At 36.7% G+C, this 23,732-nt stretch overlaps 2 protein-coding genes and 1 long non-coding RNA gene across 6 annotated transcripts; 1 reads left to right on the top strand and 2 right to left on the bottom strand.

Annotated features, from left to right (window-relative positions):
* Window positions 1-472: 472 nt before the first annotated feature.
* Window positions 473-16,319, bottom strand: LOC11406042 (pentatricopeptide repeat-containing protein At3g16610). 3 transcript variants are annotated; one of them, XM_024772744.2, is made up of 2 exons: window positions 13,826-16,319; window positions 473-536 (listed from the first exon to the last, which is right to left on the bottom strand). In XM_024772744.2, the coding sequence occupies exon 1, from the start codon at window positions 16,267-16,269 to the stop codon at window positions 13,912-13,914; it is 2,358 nt and encodes a 785-aa protein (XP_024628512.1). In that variant the 5' UTR covers window positions 16,270-16,319; the 3' UTR covers window positions 473-536; window positions 13,826-13,911. The 3 variants fall into 3 exon arrangements, 2 of the variants coding, with proteins under 2 accessions (XP_024628512.1, XP_003631155.1); XR_003007895.2 differs by lacking the exons at window positions 473-536; window positions 13,826-16,319 and adding exons at window positions 8,575-8,807; window positions 11,580-11,919; XM_003631107.3 differs by lacking the exon at window positions 473-536 and adding an exon at window positions 8,575-8,807.
* Window positions 16,320-17,931: 1,612 nt separating this feature from the next.
* LOC11406578 (uncharacterized) lies at window positions 17,932-22,008 on the top strand. Of its 2 annotated transcripts, none has more exons than XM_024772743.2 (5): window positions 17,932-18,266; window positions 18,958-19,019; window positions 19,113-20,843; window positions 20,990-21,104; window positions 21,183-22,008. In XM_024772743.2, the coding sequence occupies exons 1-5, from the start codon at window positions 18,146-18,148 to the stop codon at window positions 21,788-21,790; spliced, it is 2,637 nt and encodes an 878-aa protein (XP_024628511.1). In that variant the 5' UTR covers window positions 17,932-18,145; the 3' UTR covers window positions 21,791-22,008. The 2 variants fall into 2 exon arrangements, with proteins under 2 accessions (XP_024628511.1, XP_003631154.1); XM_003631106.4 differs by having other exon boundaries at window positions 17,933-18,266; window positions 18,958-19,016.
* LOC120577417 (uncharacterized) lies at window positions 20,711-21,301 on the bottom strand. The gene is made up of 2 exons (XR_005643485.1): window positions 21,162-21,301; window positions 20,711-21,041 (listed from the first exon to the last, which is right to left on the bottom strand). It is a non-coding gene; the product is annotated as an uncharacterized lncRNA (long non-coding RNA).
* Window positions 22,009-23,732: the final 1,724 nt, after the last annotated feature.

Here is a 23,732-nt window from a genome sequence, read left to right as displayed (position 1 = left end):
GATCCATGTTAAAGCGGTGAATTTAGATAAGAAATTAGGGTTACATAAGATTAAGGCTAAGAGCTTGGCTTGATTAGGATTATGTCATTTAGACTTATCCAACAATCCCAATACAAGGAGAAGTCTACTCACTCATGTTCATCGTAGACATGGGGGAGAAGAGAGAAAGCATAAAGGTAAATGACAAGAAAATAAAGGAAAAGAAAAGAACTTTAATTAGAAAAGCAATTGTCACTTATTGAATTCCAAGTAAAGATGAATATATATGATGGATGGCTACTCTATTTATAGCATACATTCGACTTAAAATCTAAGCAATTACATTCGGGCTAAAAATAGAGTAGCTTAAAATCTAAGCAAAAGCAGCAAAAGTAACTCTGGAGGGTGGCACAGCCGTGCCAATGCTAGCACGGGCCGTGCCAAGCTTTTGACTTTGGGGAGACATATTTTTGTCTCTCAATCTTCGTATTTTCGCATTCAATCAGCTCCAAGTCCCTTTCTTTTGCTCCAAGACTCAATCCATCTAATTTTCATTCCTGAAATAAAATAAAATGCAATTTGTAGTAAACTATTGTAAAAAGGAAATAATACTAATATAAAATAAAATAAAATCTAATTAAAACTAAACTAAAAAGCATATAAAAATAAGCAATAAATGACTCATCAATTCACTAGCCTTGTATGCTTTAGATGGCTTTCCTTTAGATGGTAGAGCAATAGATTTATTCTTCTTTGAGGACTCATGCTCATTCAGGCTCATTTCATGAACCTTGAGGGAACTGACAAAATCTTCAACACTCAATGTGTTTAGATCCTTAGCTTCTTCAATGGCAGTAACCTTAGGTCTCCATCTAGAAGGCAAGCTTCTCAATATCTTGCTCGCATGATCAGAAGCAACATAACTCTTCTTCAGTATTTGCAGTCCAGATACTAAAGTTTGAAATCTTGAGTACATTTCTTCTATACTCTCATCATCCTTCATCTTGAACAGCTCATACTGATGAACTAGCATAAGTGTCTTTGCTTCTTTAATCTTCTTGCTACCTTCGTAGTTTGCACAGAGTGAAGCAAACATTGCCTTAGCAGTGGATTTTTTCACTCATTTTCATATATTCAGTGCGAGGTATAGAAGCAACAATGATCCCTCTGATCTTGTGATGCTTTTTGTATAACTTCTTTTGAGCAGGAGTGTGTATCTTTCTGTCAATAGCAGCTCCTTCCTCATCCAGGTCCAGATCATCAACTCCATCTTCAAGAATATCCCACAGCTCATCATTTAATCCCATGATGTAGTTGTACATGTTGGTTTTCCACCAAGAAAACTCTTCAGGATCTCCATTGAACTTTGGAGCTTTTCCAGAATCTGATTTCTTATTAGTTGTGCCATAATCATATGAAATAGTCTTGTTTCCTGAAGGAGAGGTTTCGGTCATGTTTTTCTCAGATCTTGAACTGTTACACGGTTAAGTGTTTTTACAACAGACCAAGGCTCTAGATACCAATTGAAGGTGAGAAAAATGCAAGAAGGGGTGTTTTCTTTTTCCCAAGATAAAATCTTCTTCTGAGGTCACTTCAAAAGCTGTTGAAAAATGCTTCTGATATGATGACACTTCTGAGGCAGTTGACTTGCTTCTGATGTGCAGTTCAGAATTGGATGCACAGCGGAGTAAAACAGAGTAAGAGAGAAGAAAGAAAGACACAGGTAATTATACAGGTTCCTTCCACAAACCGGAAGTCAGTCCTGTCCCCCTTACACTTCCAAGGAGAGTTTCACTAAGTTTAATCACAACTGATTACAACTGCTCAATACTACACCTAGTATGAGACTTCAAATTGCTCAAGCACACAGGCAAAAGACTTCCTTTGCTCAAGCACACAAGCAAGAGACTTCCTATGCTCAAGCACTAAAGCAAGAGACTTCTATTCAAACAAAATTACACAGAAAATTGTTTGAGTTTGAACACTTGATATACAATCAGTGGTGTTCACAATACAATGCAATTGAAAGACTCTCTAGACTTAAGAATTTCTAAGATATATCAAATGAACACAGAAATTCTAAGTGCTTTTATGTGAAACAAATTTAGCAGAGTTTGGGCGCTTTAAATTGTTGTGAGTTGCTCTCTTGTTTGTTCTCTACTTTATCTTTAAGTCTTCACTCCTTTATATAGAGGTGTGAAAGAGTCGTTGAGATCTTTAAGCACGTCAATAGAGTCGTTCTGAAAACTTGATCAATCACCAATGATCTTTTGCCTGATTTGGTTGTTGTCCTATGAAGGATCACATTCAAATCCATTCCTATTCTGAGGGAACATTTCTGCAGGCAGAGCTGTTTTTCTTGTCTTATAGCGTAGACATAAACAGAGTAGTGAAGGTAGTGGTCGTACACTTCGTACAGAAGTACTTTGTCAACGCTCTTTGAAGGATAATCATCCAATGCCTTCAAATCCTTTCAAATTAGCCGTTGCTATTATACTTCAGTCTTTCGCTTTCTTTAGACGAGTTTGAATCCATTAAACAGCTATTTGAAACTTTAGGTTGCATCTACTGATGAACTATCGCTTTCTAGTGATATACAGCTTCTGAGGAAATAGCTTCTGATAGACTTGCTTCTGATGAACTTACTTCTGATGACGTCATCAGGTGCACTGTATCTTCAGGAGCATTTTAACTTCAGGAGCTTCTTTAACTTCAGAGGCAGATTTCTTCAGATGCTTTTAGCTTCTCTTTTTGTTGATATTCTTGCTCTTTATTTGTTCTTTCAGGATCAATTTAAGATGTCAAATATTGTCTATAGACCTGTACACTTGAACAAATATTAGCGTATCCAATTGACAATACTTTGTTATCTTCAAAACTCTTAAGGGTTATTATTGCTAAACGCATTTTGTTCCAACACATCCGTCAATCTGAAAGGACTTCCACTTGGTAGTGACAAACTCCGCATAACCACTAGTATCTGACCAACATTTCAAATATCAAGAAGGTTCTGGTCCCCAATTTTCTTCATCAACTGATAAAAATAAGGTACAATGATCAGAAAGACCTCTCAATTGAGCAACCTAACGACAGTTCGGCCACTTCAAACACCACTCCTCAGAAAGAAGAAATCTATCAAGACGACTCATCGACCTACCATCGCCTTTGAACCACGTAAAATTTTTACCGCACAACGGCAGATCACACAAGAAATTATTCACAATAAATTGATTAAAATGATCACCGTCTGAAAAACCTCCATGATCTGACACAATTCTTCTTTCTTCTCTATTGCGAACCGCATTAAAGTCACCACATACACAAACATGAGTACCACGCAAAGGACCAAGACGCAAGGATAAGGATTCCCATAACACCCGCCTAGCTCGATTGTCACAAGGAGCATAAACATTTAACAGATGGAACTCTTCATCAGATTTCAAAAATCGGCCATGAATAACCAAAACATGCTCAAAGGAAGCAGTAGACCACACCTCCACCTCTGTTAAATCCCACGCGGTCAACAACCCACCTGACGCCTCTTGGGAAGGACGATGAAAATAAGCCATCGATTTCAAATCCCACATCGCCGAACAGACACCATCATCACACACTTGTAACTTAGTTTCTTGCAAGCACATAATAAACGGACCCTTATCCTTCAGCAGAGACCGTACCTCCCTTTTCTTCTCTAAACCACCCAAACCCCTAATATCCCAAGACACCAACTTCATCTTCCACACCCTCACCCCACTCACCACCTACACCCTCCCTCGTCCCACTACCGCCGTCCTCACCCTCGAAAGCCCTCTTCTTCTTCCCTTTCCCCTTTCTTGCAAGCACACCAAACATATTTTTATCAGACAACTCAACACCTATAGCAGCACATATACCTTTGACATCATCCTCCACCACCTTCTCATTCCCATGCAATACCACCCAATGATTCCGCTCTTTGTTCACTAAATCAGAAGACGATGCCTTTTCAGATAAATCTTTAGATATCAACCAAACCGCCTTTTTCAAACGATCCGACCCTTTTAGCTTGCGTGATTTTTTCTTTAGTATCTGTAAGACTGTCTCCCTGTCACTAAATGAAAGCCTTGCCACTTTTTTCAAGTTGTGAACTGAATGACGAAGGACCCCATTTACTTGCGATTTTGATTAGGAATATCTGATTGGCCCATCTGCTTTCTCGATTGAGCCAACTTTTTACCCACTTTACGTGCTGAAGATACAACCCCCGCCTCACTATGATGCTGATCAGTCAACCACTCCAAACTCCAAGGGCCAGACACTATAGACCTTGCTGGCCGTGGCGGACAGGAGCTTGCACGACCCCTCTTTTTAGGAACGGATTTTTGTAGAGAAGGAGAATTGTGAACCAGTGGAACCGGTTGATATCCTCGGTCAGCACACTCTAGAACCTGATTGTCCATGTTCACACTCACCGATGGACTCTTAGACCGGCCCAACAAGGCATCCACCTGTATTCCCATCCCGACGTTTTCAGAATCAATAGGATTCTCGACCAGAATAGAAAGCACCACATTACCTGAAGCACTTTTCGTCTCACCCACATTAAAAAATTGTTCTTTAGATTCCATTCTTTCCTCTTCATATTGCATTTTATCCACAAAATGATCAACAAAAAAATTTGCATCAGTGCCATGATCTACACCCTCCACCAATTCCTCCTGGTTCGACTGAACAGATTGAGACCCCTCCCTTTCTTCATACAAACAAGCATTGTCTCCAATGTTAAAACCCCACTCCTATAATATCTTCACCTCCACCATCACCCCGTCTATCAAAATAGATTCATGTCGTTGAACAATCTCCAAAGAAGAAGTTGCAATCAAAACCCGAGCATAATCAAATCTATCTCTATGCACGGAGCCACTATCAGCACGTAAGTATCTACCAAAGTCTAGAACACACAGTTTGAAAAAATTCTCATTCCACGCATGCAACAGAATACCATACAACCTTAGCCAAGCTCCCCTCTGAAACGGCATCACTTTCTTAACCCACGAAGCCAGATCAGTGAAAAAATGAGCAAAGAATTCACTAGCTTCATTAAGAAAAGATACAACATCAGCCAGACTACGAATGAATACTCTATCAGCTCCCAACGGAGTAATGTCAATGTCTGAAAAGCCTGCATCCTCAATTCTATCTTGGATATCCATAATTGACTGACCACGAACCACTAACGTTGTAGAGCCTTTCCTTGCCCATTAAAGATCTTCCTCAGTCGACCGATATTTACGCACCAACTTTTGGATTGAAGGTTGCTGCCCTAAATTAACCGGACTTTTCACGACATTTTTACCTACGTGCTCCTTACCTCCTGCAATCTCTATCTCTTTTGCCTTCTCCACAGGCAACCGGATCTTAACTTCCCCCACACGCACGGTCCAACTTCCTTCACCACCGGAACCGGCTTATTCCCCCCTTTACCGCACCCAACCTCAATTTTATTCCTCCATCACCAGCTCCCTTCAACACATCAGACTCCTCCAACACCCTCTCGTCCTTTTTACCTCCCTCAACTGCCATCTTTGTCTCCCTAACAACTATCTTAATGTTTTTGTCTCCCACGCTTACACCCTTCTTCCCATTCCTCACCTCCGTACTCCTATCACCATTAACCCGAACATCCGGCCCACTCACCTTCTCTGCCTCCTTCGATGCTGCCTTATCAAACCTCGCAAACTTCGCTTGAACTCTCAAGTTACCAAACCAAACATAATTAACCGCTTTCAGAAGCTTACCAACGTCACGCACATTAGAGAATTTGACAAAGCCATAAACCTCCCCCAAAGCATTAGTGTAATGGTAAGTCTTTAAGTAAAGAAGAAATTGCTCTTAAGGAGTATATTATTTCTCGTATTGACAGAAGCAAATTTGCTTCTATGATTTATAGCATTTATAGAAACAATGGTAAAGGGATTGGATTTTCAAAAGGGAAACCAAATGAAATCAGTCTCAAAGCCTGTTGTGAATGCATCAAGGAAGGGTTGAAAACCTTCTTTGTACCTGAAGGTGTTAAGAGTGAAAATGTTGTTCAGTCAGAACCTGAAGCTACTAGCTCTGAGGCTAAGATTACTTCAAAGTTAAAGAACTCTAAGCCAGAGGCAATGATAAATTTTAATTCTAAGACTTCAAGGATTAAGATTTTGAAGAGATCAGAACCTGTTTCTCAGAGTTTGTTGAAGCCAGAAGCTGATATCTTAAAGTCTAAGTTTCAGAGGAAGAAAAAAGTTGTTGCTACTTAGGAATCAGAACCAAGAGGTATTAAACCTAAGGCACTGAGTAACCAGAAGCAATCAAACTCTCAGCACAAGGTACAAGAAGTGAAGAGTAAAACTTCTAGTACTAACCTCAAAGGACCCATAAAATAATGGGTACCTAAATATGAAAATGTCAACATTGCAGATATGTCTAAGAGCAAAAGTAAAGCAAAAATCATGGTACCTAGACAGCGGTTGCTCAAGGCATATGACAGGAGAGAAGTCTATGTTCCTCACTCTTACAATGAAAGAAGGAGGAAATGTGAAGTTTGGAGGCAGCCAACCTGGCAAGATTATTGGTACAGGAACTATTGGTAACTCCTCTATCTCTATTAACAATGTGTGGCTGGTAGATGGTCTTGAACATAACCTTCTGAATATCAGTCAGTTTTGTGGACTCCATTGTTATGGATCAATCCAAGCAATTTCAAGAACTTAAAAATCAAACTGGATTTTTGAATGACTCTCTTGTCAAGCTAACATCAAAAGTGGACATTGATACTCACACTAAAATGCTAGAGAGTCAAATATCTCAAGTAGCTACTTCCTCTAAAACCCTCGGAGTCTTTCCGAGTCAAACTGAAATCAACCCCAAAGGTCGTATAAATGCTATTACACTTAGGGATGGTAAGAAATTAGAGGACCCCGTTGTGAAATCCAAGATAATTGAGGGTGAGATAGAGATTGAAAAGCAACAAGGTGAGAAAGTCATAGGAGAGAGTGATAAGCCAATTGTTTCACCACCTTATAAACTCAAAATTCATTTCCCACAAAGGCTTGCTAAGCCTAACCTCATAGTGATTGAGAGTTTTTCCACCCCTTGTGTGATTGAGAGTGAAACCATTAAGAAAGACATGTGTGATCTAGGGGATAGTGTTAGTTTGATACCATTTTCCCTTTGGGAAAGATTACTTATTGGGTAGAGAAACCTTCTAATCGTCAAGCTAATGACTCTAAAAGAGCGCTTCGTGGGAGGCAACCCACGAGTTTAATTGCTTTTATTTTGTTTGTTTTGTGTTGTTTTAATTTGTTTTGTAAGTATTTGTCCAAATATGATGCGAAAAAAATGAAGAAAATTGAGCCTTGCGTATCCAGAAGCTTGGCACGGCCCGTGCCTGTAACCTAGCCAAAAACCAACATCTTTCAAAAAGTTGGCACAACACGTGCCTGTGGTGCCACAGCCGTGCCATGGTCCTAGACCCTCTTTTACCAATTTTTTTTTTTACTTTCTTCTTCTTCCTTCATTCTCAACCACAAACTTCCCTCATCCTTCAACTTCTCTCGCTAAACCTCCATAACATCAACCTTTAAACCTTCATATCTATCTCCATTCATCATTCCAAACATTAACCACCAATCAAAACCAACTTTCATCCATCCAAACACCAAATTCTACACCATTAAACCCTAACCCGAAAACCAAAAAAAATCTTCACCAATCTCCATCATTCAACTCATAAACCTCACTTAAACCCAAACACCATCACTAAACCAACCCTTCCCACACAAAACCTTGTCCAAACCTAACCTCCACCCAAACCCACACAAAGTTAAATTAAGGTCAATGGCATCAAAGAGGAACAGCAAGGAAATTGAAGACTCCGGAAGCGGTGCAAGCAGAAAACAATCAACAGTCCAAAATTATGGGATCAAATTCAAGGATCCCGAGCAAAAGAATAGGTATAAATCTCTAATCTCTAGAACTATCTCTCCCTGCAGGTACCCTGATGTTAATGTTATGGATAGACTAGGAATAGAGGAACATATGATTAGACTGTTGAATAACACAACCTTGTGTTTAGGTACCTTCAAAGGGTTATGGTTTGCACCATATAGGGTAGGAAAGAGGTAGGAATTATGAGGATTGTTGAGCTGTTTATGTTGTGGGCTTGCACCATATATGTTAAACGGCTTTAAAGAATCATTTTCGACAAAGTCCGTATCAAGTGGCAAACGTCCAACATTGATAATTTTCAATGCAAAGTAACTTGTTCAAGTTTGGAAACCTACCATTCAATCTTAATCAATCATATAAGTATGAGCATAGGCCACTTATGAACTATCAAGTATTAGTTCAAAGATTAGCCTAAGTTCGTATGAGAAAACCCAAAGTCCACATATTCCACATTCCCACACGAAAATTAAGTTTGACATGATTAAGACATTAAACCAACTTTACAAACCTAATATAAATATTCAAGAAATAGACGCTACATCATCAATTCAAAAACCAAATCAACATGCGTATATTAAAATTATCAACAGTCGCATCGGATATAAATCATACACCTCAAGAGTATACATGCCAAGAGATCAAAATACATCATCATATAAATTCTCCAAATCCCGACAAATTGGCAAACCTCCACAACATAAATAAATCCACAGTAAACAATTTAGAATAATCATAAACACAGACATCCTAGATCAGAGCCTAAATCTAAGACTCCAAGAAACGATAACAGAGATAGCTCCCGCTATCCAAGCGATCACCAAGCAACTCACCAAAAGCAAATTAATCCTGCACTTCGTCTACCCATCCATACAGACAGGTAGGCGGTCCATCACAGATCCACTGGGGGTAAGCTTCGCATTAATCATAATCAATAAAATAAACAAACATAAGCATTCAAGGATTCATGCATAGCACATATACATAACCATCCCTCCTAAAATACTAGCATCACATGATTATTATCCCCCATCATATACATTTCAAGCTATCAAATTACTAACATAGCATAGCAACATATTCAATCACTAATCAAGTCATCGACATAAGCTCATCATTCATCAACAACAATCAAGAAAGGATTACTCACATTATTCTTCATTTAGCATACTTAACTCAACAATACATTTCAAAGTTATAAGCAAGTAATTATCATTATCAAAGGAATCACCAAAACATATATGTATATACACATATATAATTCTCACCTCATCACTATTACCAAAACATTTATCATCAAGTAGATTCATCAAGTGTATAAGCACAAGTAAGCAAGATGTTCAATTAGTGCATAGATCATTTATTTACAAGCATCGACAAAATCCACCAATGTACATATACACAATCCACATAAATCACACCATTCAACAATTTCACCAATGCACAAATTCATCAAGTCATATATTCAATTATGGCACGATTCATCAATGAATCAAATTCAAATGTCAGAAGTATGTATTCATCAAACACACTTATCATCGAACAATCATCATTCACATGTAAACAATTAAGACTCATGTCAATTATGTTATGCGCCTATTCCCGACACATACATGCATGTGGTAACAAATCACCTCAAGGTCGTCACCCATGATGCAACAAAAACATCATATGTAAGATTTTACACCCGTCTTACATTATCACCGAATTAAAAGAGTACCCCTCATTTACATCATCAAGACTCAATATGACTATGATGCATGGACATACAAGCAAAGACTCGACAATGCAAAATCATCTCATAATATTCACAACAATATAAAGGATAACCTCCAATTATATTGATCACCTCAACAACAATTGCATTATCAAGTATTTACGTCCACGCAATCAATCAAGTCATAATTCAATTAAGAGTCATCACCAGACTATCATCTTTCATTTAGCATATATGCATTCACCAACACATCACCTTCACTTAACAAATATGCATTCACCGACAATATCACAATCAATTAAAATATATGTATTCACAAACAATATCACAATCAAACAACATATATGCATTAATCAACATCAACTATATCATATAGTTCAACAACTCCATACAACTTCTCACAATCCAAGTAAAGGAGAAAATACAACACTTTATGATAAACATCATATTCAACACCTAACAATCGTTCACATATCTTCATATAATCATATAATGATATCCACAAAAGATTTATAAGGTAATTGGCTTTAAAGAACCATTTTCGACAAAGTCCGTCTCTACTTACACAACTTAGAACAATTGAGACAAATGAACCAAAACCAAGTAAATAAACTCTAGGGCCTCGACTATGTATACACTTAGATCACATATGAGTGTAGTTGAATATACATGTGCGTTTCACCGGCCGACCACGACAAAATCATCAAAATCACAAGTTACGACATGTTCGTATCACTTTACCATTTTCCAAGTTATTCAACAAAACAAAGCAAACACATTGGGAAACCTCAACTAAGTATATACACAAATCACATATGAATGCAGTAGTGTATACATCAACGTTTCATAGGCCAACTCACTTAAATCTCAAAGTTTTGCAAAGTTCGTATCGTTTTACTCATAATGCAAAACCAATTCATTTTCAAAGAAAAACCAAGTTAGATCCATTACAACATAGGTTAAATACTCTTAAACCTCTTAATTAAAATCCTAATACTCAAATTTTGAAGTTTGGAAACAAACCATAAGGTTTGGTTTAACTTAGGAATAATTATGTTGAATTTTCATAAAGTTTTACTAAGACTCATTTGGAGTATTTTCATCCAAATCTAAAAATTATTTTCAAGTCAAACCAAAACAATTGGAAAGCTAACACAATTATCTAAAACTTTCATGTTTACACCAAAGGCCAATTCAAAACATAAATGTGTGAAAAAGACACAAGAACGCGAAATAAGAAATGTTGTCAGAGAGCATTTCGCTTAAGCGAAGGATTCTTCGCTTAAGCGAACTACTTACAGTAGCTGTTCGCTTACATCTCGCTTCCGGCTCGCTTAAGCGAACGTCTGTTCTGCAGAATTTTTCACGGGTTTAAACCATTTTCACCCCAAAACCCAAATTTTAATCTCCCAACGCCCAAATATGTTTCCAAGGATTGTTTACAGGTCCTAGCACTGAAAAGGGCTCTCAATAACACATCAAACATGAAAACAAATGTCATTCAAACATGATTCACCAAATCAACCCATTTTCACAAAACCAACAACAACAACTTAATTCACATCACAAACTCATGATTTATGACCACCCAAGCTATGAATCATCAACAACAATATCCCTTAACAACAACAACATCAATTAAACATGATTCTCATCACAATTCAACAACAACATAGCACAATTCAACAATTAGAGCACAATTCACAATATATCATTTTCACATACTATGAACATGCAATTTCACCAACAACAATTCAATTATCACTAATTTCATGTACTCAAACATATCATCATAACAAGAGCATGAATTTCAACAACTAAGAGCAAAATAATCACTTATTCAAATAATCACTTAAGCATGCAATTAATGAAAAATTACAACTAATTGATTATGATTGAATTCTAACCCCCTTACCTTAATTAGCAATAATCATAGCCAAAGCTTCAATTTTTCTCCTAGAATCTTTATCACCTCTTGGGTCTTCAAGCTTTTCTCCCTTCTAACCCTTTTCTCTTCTCTTGAACTTTCTCTCTCTCTACCTCTCTCAAAATTCTTGTGAAATGAAATGAAGACCTATTTTCTCTAAAGTTTAGAACTTATATAGGCTCTACTCAAATGGGCTTAACCATAATGCATTAGTGGGCTTAACCCACTCATTCACAAATTCTAAAATGTTTCTACTCACTTAACGGTAAAATACTAACAACGATCACTTACCGACTCACAACTAATTACCACACTAGTAACTTAGTAAAATAATGGTCCTCACTAAAACAATAAAAATAATCCTCACCATGAATTTACTAAATTACCCAAATGACCAAATTATCCTTCTAACACGAAAACCCATGAAAATGCACGAAATGATAATAATCACACACAAGCACATAGAAACATATTAAAACAATTAAAAATAATTATAGCGAAAATCGGGTTCTTTTGCAGGAAGGATCCTTCAAAAGAAAAAAGGGGTGCAGGAAGGATGTGAGCTCCAACTTGAGCAAGCTTCTTTCTCACTAGTTTCGATTCCAAATTCCTTAGCATGTGGATCGCCATGGTCAGCATTTCAATGAACATTTAAACAGACAAAACACAGATTGCATTAGGAAAAAACAAAAACAAGGACTTATCTCTATAATGTTGTGCCTACCAACATGTTAAGTTCACCATGATGAGAGAAATAACTGAGATCAAATTAAAACTGAGAATTGTATAATCCTCACTTCGTAGAGATACAGTTAAGACATCAATATGTAAAAACCAAGGCTTGGGAAGTTGTGAATATAAACTCTCCAAACAGTTCACAGATTAAGCATATCTTATCTTAATATATATAAAATCACAAGTCTTCAAATCAATTTTTCTGTCGGAACGCATATAGATAAATCTATAATTCTCCTAACCTCTCTGCCACAGAAATCAATGATTTATTTTTTTTATTGGCAAATGTTATTAATTAGTTGTTAGTATATTAGCATTTTCTCCTCTCAGGTTCGAACCTCAGTCCTTTGACTCATTCAACCTTAGCTCAACAAACCAGTTCAGCTGCCCAACCCCCCCCCCCCCTCGAAATCGATGACTTACTAAAATCACTTTAAGTCTTGGCGATTCTACCCTACTTATTTCCCGCCTATTGACAAAGCTCAGGGTGGATTGTAGCCTTACTGCTCAAGTCAATTTTCCCACCAAAATAAATAAGGATAAATTTGTAATTTTCTTAACCTCTCTACCACACAATTTAACAATTTATTCTCCCAATAAAAAATTTGTTTTGTCATTCTTCCATTTTCTTTTCATATCACAGCTTATAAAATCACTTAATTTTCAAAGTCATTATCCTAGCCCCTCTACCACACAAATCAAAAATTCATTCTCCCAACCAAAAGAAAAGTTTGTGTTGTCATTCTCCCATTGTCTTTTCATATCGTATCACATTACATCGCCTACTATAAAACCGTTTAAATCTTCAAGCAAACTTATGGGAATTTCAGCTATGATAATAACATTTATTCTTTGATGCCTTGAATGAATTGCTTAATATATTGCAAACAATACACTTTTCTACTGTAGTTGGTTCCGCATCTTGCTTTGATGTCCAAATAAGAGGCTACAAAGGCCTTTAGAAAACTATTCAAATCCATATAAGTTAAGATTGAACATTTTTTTACTCTTAACTTTAGTTTTTGTATTGCTTGTAATTCAAGTTCATCTATCGACAAAAACTTAAAATTAACATTCTCAATTAATCTATGAAATTTTTTATCTTAGTTTTTTTTTTCTTCTCTCAATTGTAGCAAAAATAGTTAATTGTTTCTCTTTTAATTTTTGTATCTTTAAAATTTAAATATTATAAAAAGATATTATACCCAACATATATACGAGCATCCCACGGGTTCACGCTCAAGTTATAAGCAAATAAATGCTGTCTTGGTGCAGAAACAAATGCGCTCTCTTCCTCCCTTGAATTTAAGAAATATGCTTTTCTCCTAAATATGAAAAACTTATTTTGCCCATGGGTGCCTAAGCAACATATTTCCCTAATCACCCAGACCTTCCATACTTCGATTGAGATATAAGCATAATATTTTTTCCAGTTGTCTGGATCAATTTAATAGAAAATAAATATAAATCAAAGTAATAAAAGGGCAAAAGGACATTACCTGATTAAGTGAAAGTGGTTCAAGAGACTGGATACTTGCCAGTGGGTGATTATAACCGGAGCCACAAATCCGCCTTTGCCTTTTTCTTACCAGAAATCCTGACAATTGCAGATTCCGTCCTTAAAATGATGAAACCGACTTGCATCTCTTACTGTTATCTCCCTTTCTGTTAAGAGAGTAATGAATTTTATTGCAGAGTGACAGTCCACACAAATCCGCAAATTTTTCGTAACTAGAATGCGGCTGCTGGGACTAGTATTTAGAATTCCAAATGCAATGGCTACTTTTTCACTATGATAAAGGAGAATCTGCTCCTTCTCCTCTTCTTCAACATCATGAAGAACAAAACTAGAATCTGCGCGATATCCCAATTTTTTCATCTGCACCAGCAGTTCCTGTAACTTTTTATTTATGGATGCTGATTGTGGATGAGATTGATGGCCCCCGATAAATACATGGATTACCCCAGAGATCTCAACCCAACTGCATCCTGGGCTTTTCTTGTAACCGTGATGCCTTTGTATGCTTCTAATATATGCTGCATCATCCCATCTTCCTACAGAACTGTATATGTTTGACATAAGAACAAAATTTCCAGTACCTTCAGGTCCCAGCAGCTGGATCTTCTTTGACACTTGTTCACCCATTTCAATATTTTTGTGGGTCCTACATGCAGCAAGCAATGCGCCCCATATACGAACATTAGGCACAAAGGGCATCCTTTGAATGAAGGTGTATGCTTCATCCAAATTTCCTGCTCGGGCCAGAAGGTCAACCATGCATATATAATGTGCCATCCTTGGTTTGATGTTGAAATTTTGACTCATGGAACTGAACCAATATTTCCCTTCCGTGACAAGTCCTGAATGACTACATGCAGATAAAACAGCAATAAGGGTCACATCATCAGGTTTCAAGCCTAACGCCTGTAATTCTTGGAATAGTGAAAGTGCTTCTACACATAGGCCATGAATGCCATAACCAATTATCATTGTATTCCACGAAATAATGTCCCTGTTCTGCATCCTATCAAAAATCTCCCTACTGATAGTAATCTTTCCACACTTTGAGTACATGTCAATAATGGCGTTGCAAATGGAGGTGTCATTAGTGAAGCCACGAACAACTGTGTACCCATGGCAGCATGTCCCATGTTGTAAAGCGGCCAAATGTGAACAAGCTGGAAGTAAGGCTATCATGGTTTCCAAATAGGGTGCAATTCCGGATGACTGCATCTGGCGAAAAATAAGTAAAGCTTTTTCTGCATAGCCATTTTGCACACATCCTGAAATAATAGCACTATAAGAAACTGTGTCTTTTGCAATCATTTCATCAAGAAACCCCACTGCATTGTCCATAATGCCACACTTGGCATACATTGATATCAGTGAGTTTCCTACTGTTGTATCTAGGTCCATCCCCGACTTAATCATGTGACAATGCAATTTTTTCCCCCTTTTCAGATCAGTGAGCTGCGCACAAGCTCGAAGCATGGTTGCAAGAGTGGCTGGTGTGGGATTCAAACCGTATATACATAACATGTCATCATAAAGGGCCAATGCATCTGAAATGGAATCGTGAAGGACATAACCTCCAATCATAGCGCTCCAGCATACATCATTTTTTTTATTGACAGTATTGAAGATTTTTCTGGCATAAAATAAGAGATGGCACTTAGCATACATGTCCAAAAGTGCAGTTTGAAGAACGACGTTGTCAAAAAAGAAGTTCCTGATATAGTATGCATGAATAGCCTTCCCTTGGTGCAGTGCATTAGCTTGTCCAATTGTGGGTAGAATAGATACAAGAGTTGAAGAATTAGGAGTAACACCTGCTTGCTGCATTTGGGCAACAGAGTGGATTGTTTGAGCGTGAAGTGCATGGAATGAAAAGGCAGCGATCATGGCATTCCATGCGACAATATCCCTATCTTGGTGGGAGATAGAATTAAATAGTGTTTGTGCTTGATACAAATGGCCACACTTAGCATACATGTGGAGCAGGGCGGTGGAAACGTAGAGGTCCATTGAGAGACCAAGTATGTGGGCATGGGTATGTATAAGTCTTCCAAGTTGTAATGCTTGTAGAGAGGAGCAGGCTTTGAGAAGAAAAGGGAAGGTGAAGTTGGTGGGTGTGACGCCTAGCTGTAACATGTGAAGGTACAAATAAATGGATTGTTGAAAAGGGCCAGACCAAGCATAAGTTCGGATCATCATGTTCCACAAAACAACACTTGGCTTTGGAATTTGGTCGAACACGTGACGGGCGAGTTGGATTTCATTACGTGAGATATGGTAACGGGCAAGCTGTGTTGCTGCTGCATCAGAATCAGAAACACGATGAGGATGAGGATGAGGACTGAAGCTTCGAATCTGCCGGTGCCTTTGCCGCCAATTGATTAGGAGGATTGAAACTACTTCGCGTTTCAAACATCTTATTCGCATCTTTGCTACTTCTATCGAATGACCCTATTATCGTTATTTAAGCTAATTTTTTAAGTTTTTTTTTTTTTTTGAGACATAATTGTTTTTGAGTTGTCATTTTCACTATTGAATTTTAAAATTATTTATATTTTGATTAGTAACAAACAATATGAGTTTTTTTGGAGAATTTTGAGCTAGTTTTTTTTCTTCTAATTATACTCTTAAACAAATTTTCCTCTAATAAAGTTATATTGTTGGTGTTACTAAGCAATGTAAAAAATTTGTTATATTTGTTATGTTATTGTTGTCAATGAAAAATATAAACATGGTTTCTTAAGTTTGCTACATTTGAAAGTCACAAATACTATAATTTTTATAAAATATCGTTGATAATCTACATGCGTTAGTGCAGTAAAAAGAGTGAAAAGACGTGCACGTGTATATATAAAGAAAATAGGCAAAAATACATTAGTTTGAGCTGCTTTTTTCATTACGTATTTTACTAGTCATTTAAACTATTTACTTTATTATTTTATCCTTTAATAATATTATTTTAAATTTTAATTAAAAAAATTAAATCTCATTCAAATATGAAATATCACGCTACAATAGATTAGGGATGGCAATAGGACTCATACCTGATGGATATCCGCAAAAAATATCCACAATGGGTAGGGTAAAACTCCACTTTCAAGGGTTCGGACTTGAGTTCGAGTAATTACATGCAAATTTAAACAAGCATGGGCACGGGTAACGGTATTATGTTGCCCAGTCTTGCAACCCATGTTTATATAATATGATAAATAATTTATTTATTTTTTGTGCATAATTAATTTAGCTATTTAAGCTTAAACTTAAACCTAAAAACTACAATAACTGCTCCTTCCTACTGGTGTACAATTTTTCAGGGATATTTTAGTTTTTTATTTAGCTAAATACTATGATTCATGTTGTTTTATGAGTTGATTGAAAACTTGTGGGCCATAGTTTTATTTCAATTGTGATGTTCTTTTTGTCTTTTCATAGTTAAAATGCAGGTAATGGATGCGGGTATAAGCACTTACGTCTATTTTTTTTTAATTTGTATAAATACCTATATTTTTACTCATATTAAAAATTTGTTGCTTTTAGTTCCTATATATCATCAGCTAATTGAACTACATAGCATAATTTTATTGGGTTATGTATGGGGTTAGGGACTAAAAACAAAAGTAGTTTTGAATTTGCAATGACCGAACCGAAGCTAAACAAAAAAAAAAATGCTATAATTAGAGGGACTAAAATCATATTAAAAAAAAATCTAACAAATCAGAGGCATTTGTTAATGAATCGAATATAGTTAAAATATATTGAAATATGCGTGGTCAAATCCGTAAAAGTGTAAAAATTAATCTTTTAGAAAAAAGTGTATAAAATATATTTTTTAATAAAAAATTACTTTTTTCCCCCTCAACAAATACTTCTGGGACATTTTTTTTAAAAGAAAATACTTTAGGGGCATTAGTTAGGAAAAATTTAGTTACGTGGAAGAACTAAGAAGCCAAAGAAAAAGTGACTGGTTGGTTAAGAAACTTAGGGAGGAAGCCCCATGGTCCATGTTGAGATAGATCTCACATCATCATCAGCATCTAGGAATTGCTTGGAATGGAATAAAAGTGATATTATTATTATATTCGATATATATGCTTACACCCACATACACGCACGCACTGAGTGAATGAGTGAGATAACTTGGACGTCAATCTTTCTCAGTTCTTGATGACAGATGACAGACCTCACCCCTCACCCAACTCTGATAGTACCCTCTCAACCATTCCCCCCCTTCTCCTCTTCTACGTCCCGGCACCACATAATTTCCATAAACATTTTTCCATTTTGTCACAGTCACTGCTAAATTATGGCTAAGAGATCAGATTTTGCACAGAAGCTTCTTGATGATCTGCGCGTAAGGAAAGAACGAATGGCTGTTACTGCATCTCATTCTCAAAACTCAAACCAATCCTACCATTTGCCTATAGGTAGTAACGTTTTCAGTTTATAATTATATATCCATTCATACAACAATTTCATAGCTTCATTTATTTTAATATCAATGAGCCATTTTATTAATCTTTTGGCACTTCTTTGCTCTTCGCTATGATAGAGCAGTGCAATTCATAGAGAAGCTGCTAAATATACTTCAACATATGAAAACTTGTGTCCAAACAAAATATTTCATCTTGCTCTACATTAATTGAGGGTGCTGGAGTTATGAGATTTCTAACTTCCACAGTATATTTAATGATATAGATCAAACAGATTCCTTTCGTTCGATGAGCTCTTAAGTATGTCTGATCGAAGATTGTTTTTTTAAGCAAATAGTATAAAATTTAAATTGTCAAAATTTTCTTCAATGAAAACCATTAATTCAAATGAGGCATTCCCCTACCTTACTGCCAGTTTTCACTCTCATCACGGACCTTGAAATGATGAAATAAACAACAATTCCTTTTTCAACAACTAGAACTAGTTACTCCAATATACATGACTAATATTGTGATTTGAGATTTCGATGGTGTAAGGCGACGATTTACTAAACAAAACATTACGAGTACGCTCTTTCTTTTGTGTTTTTCAATACTTTATAGTATAAAAACATATACATATGCTCTCAGTTGCTAGTAAAAAAAGAAGATTATAATATCCAATTTTGCCAAAATACTGAAACAGATGCATATGGATACACCAAGCAAACCTACAGAGGGTCGACAAATACAAGAGCAAATGAGGTTGTAAGTAATGTTTGGTATTTTGTGTATGTATAAATAGCAGAGTTGTGTTGGCGGTTAAATAAAATTGTTTGGTGTCCATCTGATGCCCTGCAGGTTAGTTCCAGAAATGGGGAGACGGTGAATTGGTCTAGCAGAAGGCAGAGATCAGTAAAGAGTGCAGGAGACTTGTCAAATCAGATTATCCCATACGGGAAAGCCTTCGACAATAATGGAGGGAAACTAGGAAGGGCCGATCTGTCTATCACCAATTCAATTCTGGGTTTCCTTCACCAGATTCAAAGGGAAGGAATGGATAGAGGAAGCAACTTGGACAGGCAACTAGCTTCAACTAGCCATACCCTCTCTCTTGTACAGATAAATGAGATATCCAAAGGTGCACAGAAGCTAAACCACGTATTGAGAGCTTGCTGCTCCAATGGTGTCAACATGGATACATATTCATTAACTTTTGCAAAGGAACTATTACAAGGAGCTATTGATTTGGAAGAGTCGCTCGGAATACTAGTGGATCTGCAGAAAAGTTCAGAGTTTATGATTACCTCGCAAGCACAGAACAAAAATCGAATCACACTATTAGAGGAGGAGGAGGAGGAGGAGGAGGTAGAAGATGAGAGGAGGAGGGTGGAGAAAATACAACTGGCACGTCCAACTTTCTCGGTTGACAACAAGATGCAGAGAGCAATTACAATCACCAACTCTAAGGAAACCAAAAAGATAAAAGATTCTCAGCGGAAGCGAACATCAACTAACACTGGCAGAGCTGCCGACATTTCAAACCAGATGGCCGACAAGGGAAGGATTCCAAACGTAATAGCCAAACTAATGGGACTGGACAACCTTCCTGAGAAGAAGGTTTCTGGTAATTGTAATACTGCATCATCCAAACACTCTGCCAAAGGAAGCAGCAGCACCACACTGAAGAGCAAACAAACAGACAATTTGATCAAAAACCAAAAAGTGGCTGTTGGATCCTTCAAAACCATGATGTTTGGTGGTCCAGATAAAAATTTGGTCCTCCAAAACCAAAAGTCTGCCTATTACTCTGAATCTGAGGTGGTTGGAATAAAAGCATTGAAGGGCTTTGACAAGGCCAGCATCATCAACTATTCTGCTCGTCAAAATTATGTTGAGGTGCTGATGGGAAGGAAACAGGATCACCCACATAACAGTGGCACAGTAAAGGACAGAAGCATAAATGGCAATGATCCATTTCATAATCTAAATAACATGCACGAAAGAAGATCACAAGTTAAACCTGCCATTCAAATTGCAAAAGAAGGACAAACAATCACAGACAAGCATATTAAGATGAGCAATGAAAAGAAGTCTCGGGACCATATCGTGGTTCAAAAGTCAATTATCTCCAAAGACGGAGGGAGAGAAATGACACCCAGGAATTCATCAAAACAATCCACCATTAATCTTCAGAAGAAGAAGAAGCAATCATTCATAAACCAACCCACACCGTTCAAGATATCACGTGGTGATCTAGATATAGTCGCATCTAATGAGAAAGTAAAAGAAATTATTAAAAGAAAGAAGTCCTCCCCAAGATATCAAGAATTTCAACGAGCTAATGGAACACAAACACTAAAAGATCATAAATTCATGGACAGCAAGAAAATAAAGCCTGAAAAGATTGAACAAATGTTGAGTAGAAGAAATGAACAAGAAGCTAGTGGTAGAGCATCTGGAAAATTGAATGTCTTAAATGGAGCAGACCAAAAAAGGTTTAGCATATTCACAGAACATGAACTGCTTCCTACTTCTACGTTGTACAATTCTGGCAAGAGTGAAGATTTACAAGAATCGGCCAATGATTTGGTAAGCACTGACTGAGTAGGATCTAAAACCGCCAATTTATGTCATATGAACATAAATTACATAATATAAATCTAACAGTTACATGATATGTCTTTCACGAACTAAAATATATAACCCTTTGTTGTTGAACTTAATTTGATTTATAGCAATACCAAGCTGTGCAACCGATAGGAACCAATTTGCAAGATCAAGCTGTTCCTGAGGCAGCACATGAGGGATTCAAGACCAGTGAAGTTGCATACCATAAAAGAAAAACAATTGGTGAGTATAACTAACTAAACATGGATGAATGGAAACAACTTGAGTTCTAGATTTTACCTAGTTTGTTTAATATCACAGGAGTTCAGGAAGGCAGAATGGGTGTGAAACAACAAAATCAAAATATGAGCATCCAACAACCACTAACAGAAAGTGAAAACCACCTCAAGTGGATTTTGGTCACGAGTCAATTATTCGTCAACACTGCAGAAGCACTTTTCAGACTAAACATCCCGTTCGGTATTCTTCAAGGTAATCATCAAGACAGTCAAGACCAACGTAGCAAGCTGATATTAGATTGCGGCTATGAAGTGATGAAAAGAAAGGGGATACGGCAGGAACTCAAAGTTCATACTTGTTCAAAAATATCATCAATCACTAGTACTGTTAACTTGATAAGATCTCTAGATGACTTGGTTAAGAAGCTGAACGAGGACATGGAGAAGATTAAATTCTACGGAAGGAAAAAGAGTAGCAAAGTTGATGTTGAGGACTACCTGCCTAAGATGCTTGAGCATGATATCTATGAAAAATGGCCTGACATAGATTGCATGTGGGATTTAGGTTGGAATGATGAGACATCTGCATTTATCGAAAAATATGATGTTATAAGGGATACAGAAAAGCATATCCTTAGTATACTTCTGGATGAGATCGCCAAAGAATATTGCACATTCAAGGAGCGCTGATTGAATATGACAACCATACTATGAAAGTTTTTTATGTTATTTGCAATACAATTTTGTTGGTTGTAAGTTTGTAACTGGTGAGGAGTTCTGAACAGCAAGTTTTCATTAGAAAGAAGAGTTTCCTCCTTTATTAAGTTACTATAAAACTTTAACATGGAGTAAAATCTTTTAAATTGAGTACATTTCTTATAAAATGATTTATCGACATTACTTTCTCATATTTGAGTTATCCAAAGACAATTTCAAATAGACAAAACTACGCCCGCAGGTGGCGTTACATGCATCTCCCAGTCCCAGACTTGAAGTCGGATCTCAAAGCCATCCATGAAAGAAATAGCGTGGAAATACCGGAGAAAGCCTTTTGGCCGATTGGATTGAGCTTATGCAAAATAACTAATGAAAATAAATACGCTTTTATTTTTTATTCACAAGCTTGTTAAAATAGTTTATGAAAATACAACTTAGGAAGATAAAATTTTCATTAATAAAAACTTATGAGTTAATATAAAAGCTTATTTATTTGTAAAGATATTTTTCATAAGCTCAATCCCAATCAGGGCCCATGTGGTTGTGGTAAATTTAATTTTTTTATTTTTCTACCAAAAATAGTTTTTTTTTTTAAGAAACTAAAATGGATTAAATTACTGAAAGCCTGGAGATTTCAGCACAAGGAGTGCCAAAACCCCAGCTGAAAGAGTCAATTACAAGAATGCCAAAACAGGAACAAAAAAGAAAGCTACCCTGTTACGTAAATATTCCCAAGCAAGGTAAAGGGATATTATCGGAGATTTAGTTGAACAAAATATAACATCAGATTTCCCATGGCCAAAACATGAAGAAAAAAAAAAGAAAGCTACCCTGTTACGTAATATTTCCCAAGCAACGCAGATGATTGATAGACATAATCGTCTCGCAAAGAATTTCAGAAAAGTTCGTGATTTAGTTGAACAAAATGTAACATCTGATTTTTGTTTGAGGTTGACGAGAAATCGTTCAAAGGATGCTAGGATGCACAACATACCAGAAGTTGATGAGGTGGCAGCTCTAATTGTCGGAGATACTGACAGTATAGAATATGGAAGAGATATTATCATTAGAAAGGAATCAGGTCATTTGGAAAGACTTCATGAGACACATACTTCCTTTATTCCATTACAATATCCTTTGATCTTTCCTTACGGTGAAGATGGTTTCTCTGAAAATATTAAAATAAGTGAAAAGGAGGAAGCCAATCCAGACCGTACTCAAACCAAGGTAGCAATGAGGGAGTTTATTGCTTTCCGAATCCAGGAGAGAAGTGTTGAGTTTGGCAATATAGTTAACTCTATGAGATTGTTTCAACATTATGCAGTTGACTGCAATACGATGATTGAATCTCAGAGGTTATCTTATATTAGAGCAAACCAAGAGACTATTAGATGTGACATCCTACACGGTCTTCAAGATGCAGTTACCAGGGGCGAAACTAAGGCATCCTCTATTGGACGAAGAGTAATTCTACCAGGTTCATTTACCGGAGGTATGAGATATATGTTCAACAATTGCCGGGATGCAATGGTTGTGTGCAAGCGTTATGGTTATCCTGATATATTCATAACAATTACATGCAATTCAAACTGGAGAGAAATTCAGGATTTTGTGAAAGCTCGTAACTTGAAAGCATGTGATAGACCCAATATAGTCTGTCGTGTCTTTAAAATTAAGTTAGATCAACTAATGGACGATTTGATGAAAGGAGAACTGTTTGGAAAGGTTGACGCAGGCAAGTAAAATTTCATTTTTAGAATTACTTTAATATATGTTATTTAATAACAATGACTGTTAACCCAATATTTCGATTCATTTCAGTAATGTACACCATTGAGTTTCAAAAGAGAGGTCTACCGCATGCCCACATTTTGTTATGGTTAAACGGTGATGCAAAGCTGAAAACCGGAGCGGA

Source organism: Medicago truncatula, chromosome 8, assembly GCF_003473485.1.
Source record: "Medicago truncatula cultivar Jemalong A17 chromosome 8, MtrunA17r5.0-ANR, whole genome shotgun sequence".
Lineage (NCBI taxonomy): Eukaryota > Viridiplantae > Streptophyta > Magnoliopsida > Fabales > Fabaceae > Medicago > Medicago truncatula.
This window is presented reverse-complemented; position numbering and strand designations above follow the sequence as displayed.

Excerpts from the sequence above, each read along its gene's own strand:
- LOC11406042 (XM_024772744.2), bottom strand. The coding sequence starts at position 16,269 with ATGCGAATAAGATGTTTGAAACGCGAAGTAGTTTCAATCCTCCTAATC.
- LOC11406578 (XM_024772743.2), top strand. The coding sequence starts at position 18,146 with ATGGCTAAGAGATCAGATTTTGCACAGAAGCTTCTTGATGATCTGCGC. Across the intron at positions 18,267-18,957 it reads ATCCTACCATTTGCCTATAG|ATGCATATGGATACACCAAG; the intron begins GTAGTAACGTTT and ends ATACTGAAACAG. Across the intron at positions 20,844-20,989 it reads AAGAATCGGCCAATGATTTG|CAATACCAAGCTGTGCAACC; the intron begins GTAAGCACTGAC and ends TTTGATTTATAG.